General features: G+C 40.9%; 1 protein-coding gene across 4 annotated transcripts in view; it reads left to right on the plus strand.

The window, feature by feature from the left end:
• The window catches only part of ago3a (argonaute RISC catalytic component 3a), a 40,275-nt gene extending 27,414 nt beyond the window's left edge, over positions 1–12,861 (plus strand). For all 4 annotated transcript variants that reach the window (XM_063486868.1, XM_063486869.1, XM_063486870.1 and 1 more), the window contains 7 exons: positions 741–900; positions 1,071–1,161; positions 1,972–2,166; positions 2,519–2,653; positions 3,222–3,323; positions 4,102–4,301; positions 4,401–12,861. In XM_063486868.1, coding sequence (XP_063342938.1) covers positions 741–900; positions 1,071–1,161; positions 1,972–2,166; positions 2,519–2,653; positions 3,222–3,323; positions 4,102–4,301; positions 4,401–4,509 — 992 coding nt within the window. In that variant the 3' untranslated portion in view covers positions 4,510–12,861. The remainder of the gene's footprint in view (positions 1–740; positions 901–1,070; positions 1,162–1,971; positions 2,167–2,518; positions 2,654–3,221; positions 3,324–4,101; positions 4,302–4,400) is intronic.
• The last annotated feature ends 4,583 nt before the right edge of the window (positions 12,862–17,444 follow it).

Below are 17,444 nucleotides of genomic sequence, written 5' to 3' on the forward strand. Positions count from 1 at the left end.
TTAAATTCCTTGCAGATGTTAGCTTTATAGTCTAGGACACGTGTTGCCTACTGCCCAGCTACCTTTTGATTGTGTTACTTTTATCTCATTTCATAGTGAGGTAGCGTTAGTCTCATCTCCTCTGCTACTTCTCCGGTAACAAGATCTTTCACTTCCTGAAATGACAGCTTAACTGAAGTAGAGGCTGGCCATTGCCGTGCCTTTATCTCCAGCATCACTCTTGCTATCAGTCAGCTGTGTCTCCATCGTTTTCGTGCTGTGCTTGGCTTGTAGATGCTTCCTTACGTTTAAAAGGGAGGCCTTCGCAGCTGAAAAGCACCTATTATCAACCAAAGTTTATAGAGTTTGCATCTCACTGTGATGTTTTTTCCTTTTCCCCTAAAAATTCAAAGTAATGCAAATTATTCTGGGAAGTGAAGGGTGTTCTCTCTAATCTTATTTGCTGTGGTACATGTGCACACTGATGCAACTGTACTAGTAGGCATAAATATGTCAGTGTGTTGCTTTGGAATTTTTTTTTAATGGCAACAAAAGAAACAAGATAACATTTTAACAGTAAACTACGATCTGAACCCACACTTGTTGGTCTTAATATTAGTAATATTGTGATTGAATGTGGGAGTTATGAGCCCTCTTCTTTGTCTATCAAAATTTTTCAGTTGTGATGCAGATTTGAAATCTTTGCGTGGGGTGTGTGCGTGTGTCTGCCTCTGACTTCCTGTTTTTTGCATCACTCATAGCGGAGGTAAAGCGTGTGGGAGACACTCTGTTGGGCATGGCGACTCAGTGTGTTCAGGTTAAGAACGTGGTGAAGACGTCACCACAGACTCTGTCCAACCTCTGCCTCAAGATCAATGTGAAGCTGGGAGGGATCAACAACATCCTGGTACCTCACCAACGGTGAGCCGCGGTCTCCCTCTTATTATATGGCAGTGTTATAATGCTATATTAAGATGTCTTATTAAATAAAGTCTCACGTTAAGGGTTACGGTGACATGACACTTGGTGTATTGTTATGTAACTACCTCAGTGTTTTTGATCTTTTTTTCCTGATGTGTCTCAATCCACAGACCATCAGTGTTTCAGCAGCCAGTTATCTTCTTGGGAGCAGATGTTACGCATCCACCAGCCGGAGATGGGAAGAAGCCTTCTATTGCAGCAGTTAGTTTCTTTATGTCCCCCTACTCCAGTAGTTAAATATATAAATTGTAGTTTTTGTTTTGATAATATTCCTCTTTCCTGATGGGTGTTACAACCCCAGCTCTCACTAGGGGGCGACGTGAAAGTAGTAGTAGAAGATGTAACGGATGAAGGCAAGAGTGATAATCTTTCAGAAAGACAAAGTCTTCACAGACAATAAATCCAAACACTTAAGTTATTTTGGGCTTCGATCCCTCTCTGTGCGGAATAAATATTTAACAGAAGACTTGCTGTAGCCCTAAACCCAAATGTTAATAAGCAGACACATTCTCTAAGTGCGAGTGATGTTGGGGGTGAAATCCTATTGGGAGAGAAAACTATACATACAATAGTAAACAATGCTGAGTGCAAACAGAAAACTAATAAAGACATGAATCGAGTTACAGATTTAGCAAATTAATGGTCACACTTTTGTGGAAACTTATAGAGACACATAAGAAAACGTTAAATTTCAGACACCCTGACTTACAGCTCAACTGATCTTTTGAGCTGTGCAAAACAATAGTTTGTGCAATTGGAGAAGTGACAAGTCAAGCACAGGTACAGTGAGGAGACAGGACTGAGGAGGCGGCAGAAAGGGCTAGTGGAAGCACTGACCCTGGATCAGGGCTGAAACTTACTAATTAGCATGCAGAAAAACATTCAGTGGGTTAGTAATGCAAAGAGAGGAGGAAATGCTGACACTTCTATGAGTAATGTCTCACTTTCTCTTCCACATAAAATGCATTCCCCTGTAATAATGGCTCCTCTGCTCCAAACTCTCTTTGTCAGGTGGTAGGTAGTATGGACGCCCACCCCAGCAGGTACTGTGCCACCGTACGAGTCCAGAGGCCCAGGCAGGAGGTCATCCAGGACCTGGCCTCTATGGTGCGGGAACTGCTGATCCAGTTCTACAAGTCAACCCGCTACAAGCCCACACGGATCATTTTCTACAGGGATGGAGTTTCAGAAGGCCAGTTCAGACAGGTATAGTCCCACTTTTTTTTCTTTTTCTTTTTTTTAATCTTAAACTCAGGGTTTTACTAAAGATGTGAAAAAAAGACTAAACCAGCTAGAATTCTGCAGTATGTCATTTTATTGTTCAAGATGTTATTTGACTTTTTACTGAGTTTAGGTATGTTTTAATCTTTGTAGCTGAGGCATACTGGTAAAGAACATGTTTGTGTATTCCATAAATGCTTTTAATCACAAATTAGTAAAGTCAATAACAGTATTCCCAAATTTCTTAGTTGTATAAATTTTTTGAAGTTGGGTCATATGGCAGCACACACAACCAAAAATGATATTTTCATATTATTTTAATTGTCCTCTTCTTCAGGTGCTGTATTATGAGCTGCTGGCCATTCGTGAGGCCTGTATCAGCCTGGAGAAGGAGTACCAGCCAGGCATCACCTACATTGTTGTGCAAAAACGCCACCATACACGCCTCTTCTGTGCCGACCGCAACGAGAGAGTGAGTCCTCACCGCACACCAGCTCATACTGTTGCTCTTTTAGTATGACGTTTCCGCTTAAAGTCAACATGGTGTGTTCATGTGTTCATCTGTATTTTTTTTATGTTCTATGTTGGAACATTAACTACTGAAAATGGGCCTCTTTAATTAACTTTTGTTGTCATTTCGGCTGTTCACCCTCCTGACTGCTGTAATTACATTCGATTAAAGCATTAGGGCCCAGTGCAAACCAAGAGCTCTGGAGTGGCACTCAAGGCCCCGAGAGTGAGACCCAGCCAGTAACAACCTTATTTTCAGCGCTCGCACTCTTCTTACAGAGCATTAGGCTCCCTGGGGCATTAGGCTTTTAATTGGTTGTTTGGAAAGCACTTGGCGAACCTTTGCCTGGGTCTCTCCATCAGCTAGTTCTTCTTTTTAATCATCAGAAATTTTAGTTCCCGACATCATTTAGTGCTTTAAAAGCCCTGCTATCTCTGCTTTTTTTTTAATGGCGAAAAAAGGGGAAAACAAGTTGAAAGTCAAAAAGCATTAGTATTGAGGGTAACTGAAATTAATTTTGCTTTTCAAGGTTGGACGTAGTGGAAACATTCCCGCTGGTACTACTGTGGATACGGACATCACGCATCCCTACGAGTTCGATTTTTACCTCTGCAGTCACGCTGGAATACAGGTCAGTCCAACCTCTTCTCCATCTCATATGTTGCCATTTGTCTACAGTATTTCATCTCCTTCTCCTTCAAAAAAATATAAACGTCTGCACTTTTGTAGATAAGTAATGAATAGGATTCAGGAATAAACCAAACACAAGTGGTTTTAAAGTTTATGTGTTTTCTTTTTCTTTTTAAAGCAGATACATTTTTCTAGATCATGATGCAATTTAAACAAACTAACATATATTGCTGTGTGGTTTGTGCAGTGGAAGCACCTCAGCATAGCAAAGTATATGGGTGGACAAAGAGTACACAGTTAAAGCAAATAAAACTTTCCTTCTCGAATGTTGTGACTATATTTGAGCTGTTTAGTTTAGGGGTTTGCTAATCCAGTACCTCAGTAGCTTATCAGCCCCCCATGCATGGCAAATTGTGCAATTATTTAACCTAATCTATCATGTAAAAGAGCAGCAGCTGAAGCTTTGTCCAGGAAAATGTGTTATTAACAGCTTTGGCACCTAAAATTTGCTGTCTGTATATTTAAGATGGCGTGGAGCCATCCCATAGGTCCCTTATTTCAAAACACAAATATTAGACTAAAGTTCTGTAGATGCAGAAGCTGCTTGAGTTAGCTGATTTGTACTTGTAGCATTAATGTTTTATGTATCTATTTTTTAACACATATCTCATATACCTAAGCACAGTTAGGTGATGTTCCTGAGTTTTCTGGTCTGTATTTTCTGTCAGCTGTGTCCCAGTTTTGTATTGAATCTTACTTAATGCTTACCTCCCTCTCAGGGCACCAGTCGGCCCTCCCACTACCATGTACTGTGGGACGACAACTGTTTTACCGCTGACGAGTTCCAGCTGCTCACCTACCAGTTGTGCCACACCTATGTGCGCTGTACCCGCTCAGTCTCCATCCCTGCGCCAGCCTACTATGCCCACCTGGTGGCCTTTCGTGCCCGCTATCATTTGGTTGACAAAGAACATGACAGGTAACTTGCTCTGTGAAGCTGCTAGAGTTCACATGTGCTGGATGAATTGTCCTATTTTTGTCACTCACCTTAACGGGTCCTTTCTTGTTCTTTCTGAAGTGCTGAGGGCAGCCATGTGTCTGGTCAGAGTAACGGTCGGGACCCCCAGGCGCTGGCCAAAGCTGTTCAGATCCACCACGACACCCTGAGGACCATGTACTTCGCCTGAGCTACACCAACTCTCCCCAACCATTGCCACTCTTAACACACACACACACAACCATGCACACCTGGCATGCCAGTCAAGGGATCCTCATAGGTGCAAGTCCCAGCCCCCCCCCCCCCCCACATGCCTAATCAAAAACGGACCTGACACTGTGCAGAGGAAAGCAGGGAGGAGGGAGGGGAAGAGGCACCCCCACACTGGACTGAGGATGCAAAAGCTGCTTTAAAAACAAACAAACAAGAGAGAATCTCAGCACTATTATGCAATATTAAACCAGCCAACTAGTTTATTTTCACCCTTATTAGGCTCCCTCTCCCCTCCTGTTTTCACTACCCCTCCTATGTGTTCGTCCCCTGTTTTGTCTCCTTTACTTGTGGCCTAGTTTGTGGCTGTTTTTTTTTTTTTTTTTCTTTCTTTCCTTTTCCTTTTCTTTGGCATAGTCTTTGATAAATCTGCTTCTTTGCCTTCTTCAGTACCTCAAGTCAGTTTGAGCAGCAGCACTTTTACATTCTGTCAGTTTTTGTGTAATTTGTTTTTGATTTTTCTCCTATTTCTTTTTCTTAAGTTTGGGGGCAGAGAGAAAAAAAAAAGGACTCAGACTCTGGAGTTATTAAGAGGTGTCTGATGTAGTTTGAAGCATCAATTCATTGACCAGAGGTCCTCCCAGTTTGATCTTTTATTTTTCCTCTTGTTTCCTTTCTTGTTCTGTCACTTTTCACTAGTGTGTGGGCACGATAACACCACCAGTTGCTTGTACAGAGCTACATGTTCTTTTGAGCACACTGCCACCTATTGGCAAAGAGGGATATTGCCCCTTAAGTCACAAAGAGGAGCCGTTTCGGTGGTCTCAGATCAGTTTCGGATTTATTCCTGAAGGTTAGCTGTCTTTAAACGGAGGGCAGTTTATATTATATATCAATTTGCTGAGTTGCAGCCATCCATGGATTGTATTTAAAGTATTATTGACACTGTTATTTGAGTCTGGTTGCTATATTTCTTCTACATTATGTGAAACATTTTAAGAATCTAATTCTTAAAGGAAAAAGAAGATTTAATCGTGTTAGCTTTTGTTTTTAAATCGCCCTGCATTCATTTCTCTCAGTGCTTTATCTTGCCTTTCCCCCCTTGTATCTAAGACGGTGGCTAAATACAGATGATGTCGATGGTTTCCTCTTGTGCAATAATCAGTCGAACGAAGGGAAGAGGATTTTTAGGGGACTTAAGCGACTCAAAAGTACAGTTTTCACATTTCATATGAAAGCGAGTGTCCTTGAAAGGAGAGAAGTTTGCCACTTGCAAGGCACTTTCATGTGTCGCTCTTCTGTGAGCTGAATGACCTGCATGTTGTATGAGTTTGCTCTCGCTGTTGGGCAAAAAGATGGAAAAAAAAAATGGTGCAACTGCAGTTTTGGTGATTTTCCGTGTTTTTACTTGAACTGAAGGACTTTGTGCGTCTCCGTGGTTTGAGAATACTTTCGGATCAGTGGGCATGATTTTAGAATTCCTGATCGTCAGCTTGCTAATGAGATTGATTTTTCTTAATTCCTAAGAATTACAAAGCTTTTCACTTGACAGCAGCAAAGTGGAGTATAAAGGCCATAAAGAGGTAGTATTCAAGTGCCTGTTGGAAGTTAAGTGTGTAATCGTCAGAAGCTGTATGACTTGTTTCAGTGGGGTACAATGATCAAAGAGCGTACACCAACCAGACAGCGTGAAGCAAGAAAGTTTCACCCGATGCCTCTTATTCTTCTCAATAACCGTCTACTGACTTTTCTATACATCTCATTCAAATTAACCTAAGATCAATATATTTATTGTATTTGCCTGTACAGCAGTGTTAGCTGTTGGCTTTGCTTTGGAGCAGCATTCAAGCAAAGTAGGCCAAGTTGTCTTTTTGCCTAATATTCACCAGACATGGATCCAGCTGCTACGGTGTGTTTGTAGGTGATTGGGCCGGCTTCGTGGGCACAGAGTTGGCCTTCTCCCAAACTGTTTTTCTTTTTGTTTTAGATTGATTAGAATCCTAAATCTGAGTTTGGGTTTAATTCCTGCCCACGTGACCGGCCCAAAGTTGGGACTGGCTTCAGAACAAAGCCGAGGAGTCAAGTGGACGACCGTTAGTGTGAAGCGTGTATCTGGGTAACGGGTCACCACGTAGCTCCTCTAATGCTGATGACCTGAAGTTTGCTCGGGACGTGTTTTTAAAAGTTATCTGCACTAAAAGAAGCATGTGTTTCAGGAGTGAACACAGGCGCGGTGCTACTCTGAATTAGAATTTGAAGCTGAACCTCAATACGAGACTTTAAACGAGCAGGCGGGATATGTAGGCGAGGGGAAAAAAAACTGTAAACCTCACTCACTGAAGGACGAGAAGGTTCCACTGCTGCGGTTGTTGAGGGGAGTTATAGATTTATGATTTTATTCGGGATAGATCTACTCGGAGAACTTGTAAGCGGTACAACGGCAGACGTATGGTCCTGCCTCTGCTGTTGCATTCGACTGCCTTTCACAGGCTAGCCTTTCAGTGTGGAAGCCAGTGGGTTTGAGCCTTCATGATTTCACTAGTATCTGAAAGCCTTTTTAAAAAGCCAGATCGAAAGTATATTTGTAGATTTTAAATTATGTAATGCACACCACTTATTTTTGCTAACAGAAAAAAATGTAGTCTAATTATTAATCTTAGTAATAAATGTATCATGACAAGTAATGGTTTTAAAAAAAAAAAAAAAGTATAACAAAGTTTTATTATCGCAATAGACTGTTGACTTCTGTTCTTGTGTCACTGTATAACGTATAGTGTATGTGTGAACAGTGCTGGGGTTGTTGTGTTTGGACTGTCATACTGTTATTGATAGGGATGTGGACTCTAACCGCCTCTAGCTTTGATGTTTGGGGAAAAAAAACTTGCAAGAATGCTTGAATGCTTCTTTTTTTTCTTCTTCTTCTTCTTTTGTAGATGATCAAACAAAAGTTTTTCATAGCGAGGACAAAGTGTTAACATGCTATATCCTGAATGCCTTTGTTATCGCAGTTTTTCACAATTGCTAAGACTCTTTTCTTAAAAGAATCCCCTGTTTTCTCATACTGTGACTGAACAACATTCACAAAACCTCTGACTCTTCTGGAAGTATCAAACAATAACCTCGAACTGTAAACCAAACAATGTTTGTAGATCATAGACTCAGTCAAACAATGCTGAGCATTCATTACACTACATCCAAAAATTCAGCGTTCTGGCTGTGTAGCTCCAGGAAAAAATTCCAATAAATGCATTTAAAAAAACATAAAAAGCATAACTCTAATAGAGTTTAAATACTACCCACTGTAAGTACAAGCAGTACAGGATTACACAGTGTCTGTGGGTCTGTGGATAAAGTTGGTCAAAAGGCTAAGAAACAAGCACATAACAGTACAGCGTAAGTGTAACTGAAAGTGAACATGTGATCTGTTCAGCAGCACGGCATTTTGCTGTGTCACGCCAGAGTGCCGGTACTGTTGGTACTTACAGAGAGCTGAGTGACAAGATTGTGTTTAAAAGAGATTTTTGCAACTCAACCTGTTGCATGTGTATTTCTGGGAGTTCCTTTTTTCAAGACGCAAAACATTGGGAGGAGAAATCTTAGTGCGCTGATATTTAACGCAGAAAAAATGGGTCACCTGCTTAACCAGGTGAGCTATGCTGGTGCCCCAGATCCTGCTTATTTAAAGCTGAAACTCCAAATTGATGTCTAACATGGTGAAACGTGTTTAAGGTTTAAGAGCGTTCGAGTGGCTAAACGGGTGCAAAACATGGACCGTTTGGTTCAGAGAATGGGATTTAATGTCTTAGCAATTCAGAAAAACTGTGAGAAATTACAAACCTATTGTAACAACAAACAGTAGACTAGGAGGGGGAAGAAAAAAAAAAAAGGCGATTGATATGTTGAGCTCCTGCTCTTGAATTTTCTCGGGTTTCTTTTAACTGGTGCTGATGCCTGCTCCTTATCGAGAGGAGAGTAAAAGGAATGGGCATGTGTTGTTTTTTGGGTTTTATTTTTAAGTCTTGGTGATCCATTTCAAAGACACGTGTGATCAAAGAATAGAGAAACAAGGTTTAGTAATTCTCCATTCCTTTGTGTTAGAACCCTGGGGGGGGGATTTACATTGGATTACAACCACCGTTGCTTTCCTCAGACTGGTTTCCTTATTCGAGCCACTTCACGTGCACACAGATACAAAGACGTAAGTCCGCGACGTGGCAAAGCCTGTTATCTTATTTTAGCGCTCTTTTTTTGTTCCAAACATTTACTCCCCTCGGTCTACATTCCACGGCCGTACAATCTCATCCAATCCCCCAGCAAGGTGTAAGGAAGGTTAAAGCTGAAGGACAATACTGAGGGATATAGTGGGTTCTGTGTGTGTGTGTGTGTGTGTGTGTGTGTGTGTGTGTGTGTTGGAAGGAATCAAAGCTCATCAGTGAGAACTTTGTGTGGCAGGTTATATGGAAGTTGGACGTGTGTGTGTGTGTGTGTGTGTTTGGTGGGCTGATTGACTCACTATATCTCTGCTGTCTGTAATAGATGTTCAGGTGGTGTATAAACTACACCCTCGAGGGCAGTTGAACACATGTTTACATAGCAAATGTGTTTGCCTCGCTTACATTTGAAATGTCATCAGCTCGGCTTTGCAAATATTAGCTTGCAGAGAAATGACCTAACATGAGCAAGACCTTTTTGGGGCCTGTGGAAACGAATGCTTAATGGGATACAAAGATGTTATTCATGCAGCCGATTTTTCTTCAACACACAGCCGTGCTACACAAAAGTGGGAAGGTTTCGTTTGTCCTTCCAGTTCTGCTAGAAATGACTCGTTATATTTGACTTTAAACTAAAGGTACACTAATCTCACGGCTGTGTCCTTTTAGCTCTCACTTAGGGTCGCTGCGACGACTGTTTATGAGAGCCGTGAATTGGCGTCTTTAGCTGCCCGGTGAAGAAAATGTAACAAATTAACTTTAAAAGGCCGGTGCCTCAATTTTTAACCGAAGTAAAGGTGTATTCTGTCTCGAGGCTTCAATCAGTATTCCTCATTTTGGTTGCTCTATATTTGCAGTGGAAGGTAGCGAGAAAAAGTCCACAGAAAGTGCCTTTCCTCTTGATGGTGCTGTAAATTGAAAGATAAAATGTAAAAATCAAAGACGTAGAATCTCCTTTTGAAACACACATTGCAATGCAGGAGTTGCTGCATTTCTCTCTCACATACAGTAAATGGTTTTTATTTTTTGTTTTTTGAGATGGCAATGCAGAGTTGTTTTTCATGTATTTAAATATTAAGCCTACATAGTAAAAGACATTATGCCAAGTAAATGGTTGTGGTTGAGCTCTTGCTTTCTAGTGCATTTTTAGTGTCTTGGACCAATGGTGTTGTTGGTACAGTGGAATGTGTGTTTGGGTGGGTTGGCGGAGCGGGGTGGTTGGGAGTCATAGCTGACACTAGCGGGGTGTGACACAGCCCAGCCCACGAATGGCAAACATAGCACAGCACTTTAGAGACTGCCACAGTCTCTGTCCCTCCAGTCCCCTTCTTCCTCCCGCCCAGGAGGAGGAGAGGATCCAGACCTCAGCGTAAACGAGGAGACGACGAAGGGATGCGCGTTACCAAACGAGGCAGTCGGTCATTAAAAGTGTGCCTCATGCTCTTGTGACTTTATTGGTTCGGTAGAGTCTGCCTGCTCTCAGGTGGCGTGTTCTCGTCAGGACTGCCACTTTTGACACTTTGTTACAGCTAGGGCTGGGTGTCACAAACGTCACTCATCAGTACCTCCTGGTTTTTTGGAATCGGAGTTTCGAAGCAGGCTAGAACTTTTTAAATTACTTTTTTCTTTTTCTTCTTTTTTTTTTTTTTTTTTGCACTGAGGGAAAGCAACGTGCGTGAGGAGGCAGAAAGGTGTCTTATTTTTTTTAAACATTTGGTTCAGAAATGAAATGAACAGAGCCAGTGTCAGTATTGAGACTTGTCTCAAGATGCCCAGCCCTAGTAGCAGCCCCGTGGCGTTCTTTCATCTTAGAGCAATGCCCTGCCATGTGTCTTGTCCCTGTCGGAGGGAATGAGTGCCCAGCAGTATCCTCGTCTTGAGCCGGTAGGGATTCGACTGAAAAACCGAGTATGGTCTGTAGTTCTGTGGGTACCTTTTCAGTCCAGGGGGTGAAATCTTTCTATTACAAGAAATCTCAAAAAACACTGCACCTCACTTACCTTGGTATGCTGCATATGTTATACTACATGAAAGAAAACTGCAAATTGCTTTTATGACATATAATGCTTGAGTAATGCCTGATTGCGATATTCTTATACGGTAACTATTTTAGATTCGAAATAAGTATAACTGTAAAAGATATTCTGTTTTGTCTTAACACTTATCCAATTTTGAAATATTGTTCTTGAGCCGACTTTTATTTTGTTGTCCTATTTAAATGTGTTGTTCTTTAAATATATATATGAAATATATATATGCGGAATATTTTATGGTGTATTTATTGAGTCCGTTCGAGCGGCTGGAGTGTCCGCATCAATCTTGCAGCGTGGCGGGGGTGGAGCCAGGAGGGAGAAGCCTTGAGCCCCTCCCCTTCCATGTTGACGCCTTATTCTCCTAGACACGCAAGCACAACAATATGGAGGGGGGTGCGGGGTGGAGGAAAGGGCGGCGGATTTGACTTGTTCCAGGTCGACTTCCTCCTCCTTCCTTTTCCAAATATTCTTAACCCTCCCATCTTCTTTTACCACCCGTGAAGGCCAGACGCCAGCCCCCTACGTGTTGCAGCTCATCTCTGACGAAGGGAACCATTTCTGAACCACACTGACTTGTGTCGAATAGCTGACTTTTCATCCCAAGCTGCTAAATTGGTACGTTAGCCATGTAAATTCCCTGAGCCAGTACAGAGCAAGTAGTAGAGTGTAAAATAAGTTTTAAAAAAAATGCGGGGGGAAAGAAGGAAGGATGTTGGAAAGGCAAAATTCAATGAATTACAGTGAAATGTTTTAGAAAAGGCGTTGCTTCTTTCCTCTTTAAATGTCTCCTGTTTTTTTTGTTTTTTTTTTTTTGTTTTGTTTTGTTTTGTTTTTCCTTGTGCCAGAATATTTTACAGCAGGAACAGGTCTCATTCCACAGGAAAACACATGCCTCAGCCTTAAGTGCGTCCTTACGTAATAGAAATCTGTGTGACTTTTGCAATGCCTGTGCTGTGTCGGGTGGCCTACCAAGAAAACTAGCCTACGTACTTGATCTGCCCTGATATCTCCAACTGGCATTACTCATCTGTTCTCACCTCGCATGTAAACCACTAACATTGCTACACAACGTAGAGCGCTCTGATGAATGAACATTGCTCTGTTTAATATGTACTGATGTCAGAACGGGAGCCAGGTCTGGGTCAAACTGCCTTTGGAAACCCTTTTCAGTATTTGGTGTTACCTGTTGAGCAGTGCCTACAGCCCGAGGGCAGTTTGGATATGTACGTATGCTCATTAGATTTTATGCACTTGCCTGTATTTTGTAAGCTCGTTGGTCGGTTGACAGAGTCATTGTCGCTGATTGCAAATCCAAAGAAGGATCCAAAGAACAGTTTGACGCAGGCCTTACACGAGAACCAGGCGGTTCCCCACTGTGCCGGATTACAGAGACCTGTGCCTGTACAATGAACCAAGGATGAATTGTGTTGTGATGATTTTTTTTTTTTCTTTTAATTATCTGTTGGTTGTCCCTCACCTCATCGGAGGATCAGAGACATTGACCTTTTGAGTGTTGTCAATCTTCCAAAGCAAGAAAAGCCCTCTGTCCTTTTAAACCAAATGGCTTTTGGTTTATTCAGTGTTTACCGTAATGTTTACTCCCATGGCTATCTGATGTTGAACCTGTTTTCATTACATTAGCATTCCAAAATGACTTCAAACCAAAAACTGCTGAAGAGATTAGGCTCCTGACGCCGTTTACCTTGTATACACTTAATGGTTTTGAAGACAGATTATTTGAGAGTGGCCAAGGATATCAAACATTTTGGGTACTCTGATTGTTCAAAACGCATCGTCACTCTTGTGTCAGTCTTATTTCAAACTAAAGATCTTGAGCTCTGATACCTCTGAGTGAGGCACCAGCAAACTGACGTGTACGTTGAACCTTCACCACCAGATCATCCATGTCTCAGCCTCTGTATTTTTGCAAAAGGCTGTGTTGTACCAACAGCTGTATTCCTTTCAGTTTTAATTGTCTTTCTTTTGTTACTCTTTCTCTCTTATAGGTTGTTGGCCTTTTTAGTGTTGCTTTGCTTCAGTTTGAAGTGTATCTTTGACTAATACTTGCAATAAAAATGCTTTGCTTTATCTTGGTCGTCTCACTGGGATACTTTTCTTTAAAATGTGTAATAAGTGGAATTGCAGAAAATGCTGTGGGTAATAAAAATCACATATTGCCACCATGCGCTTAAGAAAACACCGGGATGCTGTCGAAATGTGTAGGTCCCTCACAGCCTACACATTATATATTGTTTTATATTTTATAGAGAAGGATGAATATAATCTCCCTCTGCTGCAGCCAAGTTTGCTTGGGACCGGCTCATATTTTATTTCACTGGTTGAACCTGCTCTGCAGCAGCTGTGAGGTTGTATGTTTCAGCTAAAACACCACCAAAATTGGCCATAGGTTTCATTTTAATTTAACATGCTGATGAGCCAAACGTCTGTCAGTTAATGTCATAAAACCAGTGAACTGGCTCCAAGCTGTACCACACCTCTACCTCTGGGAGAGCTTTGAGGCCAATATGAGAGTGCAAATTCTTTTGCCATTCAAAAATGTGAAACTCTGAGGGGGAGTTCAGCATTTTTCCTCCTCTCAGCATATGGGTTACAAAATTTTCATGACCATCTGAGGGAATAAGATGGTGGAGTGACTGAAAAATTCATAGATCTTTGCTTCTAGTTTGACCAAAGTAGAATATATGTAACAATACGAACACACCACCACCTTTTTTCCCACTGCTCCCTTTAGTGGTCGCTACAGCAGATCATCTGCCTCCATCTCCCCGTGCCCCTTACAGCCTCCTGTCACACCAGTCCTTCACTACATCCATGAATCTTCTCTGTAGTCTTCCTCGTTTCCTCCTGCTCTGCAGCACAATCTTCAAAATCCTTTGTCTGATACAGTCGCTATCCCTCCTCTGCACATGTTCAGACCATCTCAGCCTTGCCTCTCCAACTTTGTCTACTGAGCTGTTTTATGCATTTCTAATCTTTTCTATTCTGGTCACTATGATTGAAATTCATAGCACCCCCAACTCTGCCACTCCAGTTCGTTTTTCTTCTCTGTCAGTGCCACAGTCTCCAGACCAAAATAACTTGTTTTTATTGAATTTAAAAAAAAAAACTTTTCCCCCAAATATGTTAACTTTTTAAATGTGTTGACAAAAGCCAAATTCTTTCCCTTTTCTCATAAATTTTCTGTATTTTAGCAGAAGGTCAGCAGTCAGGGTTTTGTATTTAATACCAAATGAACAATCTGCCCTGGAATGGAAAAACTACACACTGGTAAACAACGACAGGAATTTCAACACAAAATGAAAATAAGTAAAATCGCTACATCTCTGCAAAAGCACCAGCGTTCCTACTGGGTATATAATATCACTTTAAAGATAATTTCACTTTCACTGCACAGCAAAACTTATAAACTTTGCTCTGAAATGCTGTTCCCACTAACAGGCTGAGAATTTCATGAGGATAAAAGTGAGTGCCTGAAAAACACCGTAAACAGGAAGGATTATTGACAAGCCTTCCTGATGCCTCTGCGCAGCCATGGTAACGTAGCTGCTATCACTTACTCTCTCTGATATCTTTTGACGGGAACAAGCTAAAAATCTGATTGTGTGCTTCCCCTGACACAAATTATGTCTTTAAAGTTAATGTTGGTACATGACGTTTGATCTCACGTAATTCCCAACAGGGCAGCCCTGCCTGAGCAGAGGTATAATTAACCACAGTGACTGAAAACACCTGTGTGGGAATTAAAGCAGCACCCTGCAAACTCTCCTTCATGCAGACGGTTTATTTTGTTTTATTTGATTTATTTATGCATGCATTTATGGCACCAGCCTTGGAACTTCAGTAATCTGCACATGCAACCCCTTTTGCATTTACTGAGATTTTCCCTGTTAGCTGTAAATGATGAGCTTGTTGGTTTAATACTTTTGGTGGGAAAAAATCAAGTTTTTACATTTTTGTGTTTCATTTTACTTTGTTCTGGTGTCAAAAATGCACAGTCTGGATTAATTTAGGGCAACACTGAGCTCTTGTAACATTAACTATGATTTTTTTTTTACTGCACATTTTCCTTTATCACAGCAAGAATTTCATTTATTGGTTTATTTATTTGATTGGTATTTGAGAAGTTGTCATTTATACCCATCCTAAACTACATAACAAATATATTATCATATTTTTTGTTTCTTCACATTTAAAACAATGAAAAAAAATTGTTGGAAGAAACTGGGGAAGCATTAAGCTACAGCAGCCTGATGACAGAACAACAATAAAACAGAAAATGATCATCTCTGAGCCGCAACATCATTAAAAACATGGCGAGATGGATTCTCTGCAAGAAATCAGGCGCTCTGCAGGGTGGGACTAAACACTTATTATGCTCACATCCTAACTGTCAGTCCCTGTGCGCCCAACTATATCAAATCGACAAAATGATGGTGTTAATTTCCGTATATCATTTAAATAAGGCAGAGCCGCCGTTTAGTCAAACAGACGCCCCTCTGCGGGCCTAAATGCAGCTGTCACACTTTCTCTCTGCCTGAGAGAAAACACATTCATCTCTCATGATGTTACAGCAGGACTGTGACAAAACCAACTGTTAAAGGCTTAATTGACACTAAATGCCGGCCAGAAAATCCTGCTGTATTTGTTTTTAGACCAGGTGATCCCTGTGTTCCATGTCAGGCATCTGACAAATTAGATTTAGGGTTAAACTTAACCTGAGTGTTAAAAAATGGTCACAACAGTTTGTTTTCTGGCCACATGGAAGCAGCAGAACAAGCCAAACATTGACCAAACCATCATTTGAGTTATGGTTTTGCTACCTTAGCTTTCTTAATTTACCTTTATGTGACAGTGGATTGTAACTTCGATGCACAGAATGCTTCGCAGACCTGAACTTTTGCAAGTCCAGCAAAAAATAAGGTAAAAAAATAAAAAGGAGAGGAAGAAGAGAGGATCAGAATGACACACCTGACATCCATGAGATAATGGAAACATCTCGGAGGATGTTGAATAAGTTAAAGTCCGGGATAAACTGATTTGTGGAGGGGATGGAATTTCTCCTCTGACTGAGTTAGTGTAGCACTGAACTCCTTATGCTCCACGATTTTTCACCAGCTTCTTGCTGACTTTGTAATTTCTCATAAATGATGGGCAGGTAGTGGAATTTTACAGCTATCTCTGAAAACAACATACTGTAAACCTGATAGCAGTGTATGAATTTTGTACGTGTGTTAGACATCTCGTAGTGCAGTCACTTTTTCTTCCAACAATCCAGAAACTGCAGATTTAGCAATCTAGATTTAGCAGTTTCAGTAAACAGCAGTCGTGCTCTTTATCAAGTGAAATACTGATTAATTTTGTACTAGAAACAACTCCTGACAAGCTTACTTTTGCAGGTTCTTTGATAGAGTTTGTCCATTTTAACCTAAAAATAGGATAACTGAGGCACTGTCACCCAAAAAGATATTTTGGATGACCAAAAACAGTATTTTAGACTCTTACAGGTTATAATTCTTACATTTTTGACTGTCCAGAGCCAACTCCTGATGCACCAGCAATTTAGCACTTGATTAGAAAGTGAGAACTATCAAATAAGCTCCATAACAGATTCTAATGAAAAGAAATACCAACTGAAATCAGGTGTCAGTTTTGATAAAGCCCTTGATATAAATTAGTTTACAGGGAAATTAAATGCAGAAACAGTCTGACTGAACCACCCTGGAGCTGCACTGACGCTCACTGAATAACTGAATAAGATTTACACTCTTCTTGTACAATATATCGCTTTCATCTTTCTTATCATTAATGATTGTTTTGACTAAAAACTTTGGAATAAATCTTTTTTTTTTTTGCCCTTTGCTGGCATTTCGCTCATCTGATATTCTTGTTTTTCTATTTTGCGTCTTTCTGTCTTCACACCAGGTTTCTTTAATCACCTATCAGTGATTAGATGCTTTTCGTAACACCTTGAACCAGCAGCTAAAAAAGAAAGAAAAACAAGGTTTTGTTAGAAGTGTATTGTTTTCTTTTTTAAAGAAGCAAGCCTGCTGATGTGCTTGCTTGGTAAAAAATGATGTAGAACATGTTGTGCCACAAAGGGCACAGAAAAGAAAAAATGGGCAGCGTATACAAAACATCTCCAGTGTGATGTTTTGTCTAAAAACAGTGAAATGAATCGTGGCCTAACTAAAATGTAACACTTAAATGTAACACAAATGTTTTTAATGTTTTTGTCTGAGGAATGAGTGTCACTAATATTTCTTTTCTTTCATTTAAAGCACACATTGTTGGTCTTCTTCAGGGCAGCGACTGTATGAGGAAATATGATCCAATACCTTGAGGATCCAGTCTTAATTGCAGATGGGATTTTACTAATCATGTCTGTCCATCTTCTTGTTTTGCATTCATCACCACCTTGAATAGAATCTACCCTGCAGTTCCACCTCTCACCAGAAGTGGGAACAGTTCACCAAGGAAAATTCTGGTTGGCTGAGAAACAGATGGAGAGACGTGTTCACTGCCAGGGCTCATGCAGAGTGTACAAAAGGATGTGAAGGTGGTGTCTGTATTTGTTCGAGGTCAGACACTTGAAGGAAACCGGGGTGAGGGCTGAACTAGAAACAAAAAAGAAGGACACAAGGATGTGCAGA

The sequence above is a fragment of the Pelmatolapia mariae genome, linkage group LG10_11, assembly GCF_036321145.2.
Source record: "Pelmatolapia mariae isolate MD_Pm_ZW linkage group LG10_11, Pm_UMD_F_2, whole genome shotgun sequence".
Classification (NCBI taxonomy): domain Eukaryota; kingdom Metazoa; phylum Chordata; class Actinopteri; order Cichliformes; family Cichlidae; genus Pelmatolapia; species Pelmatolapia mariae.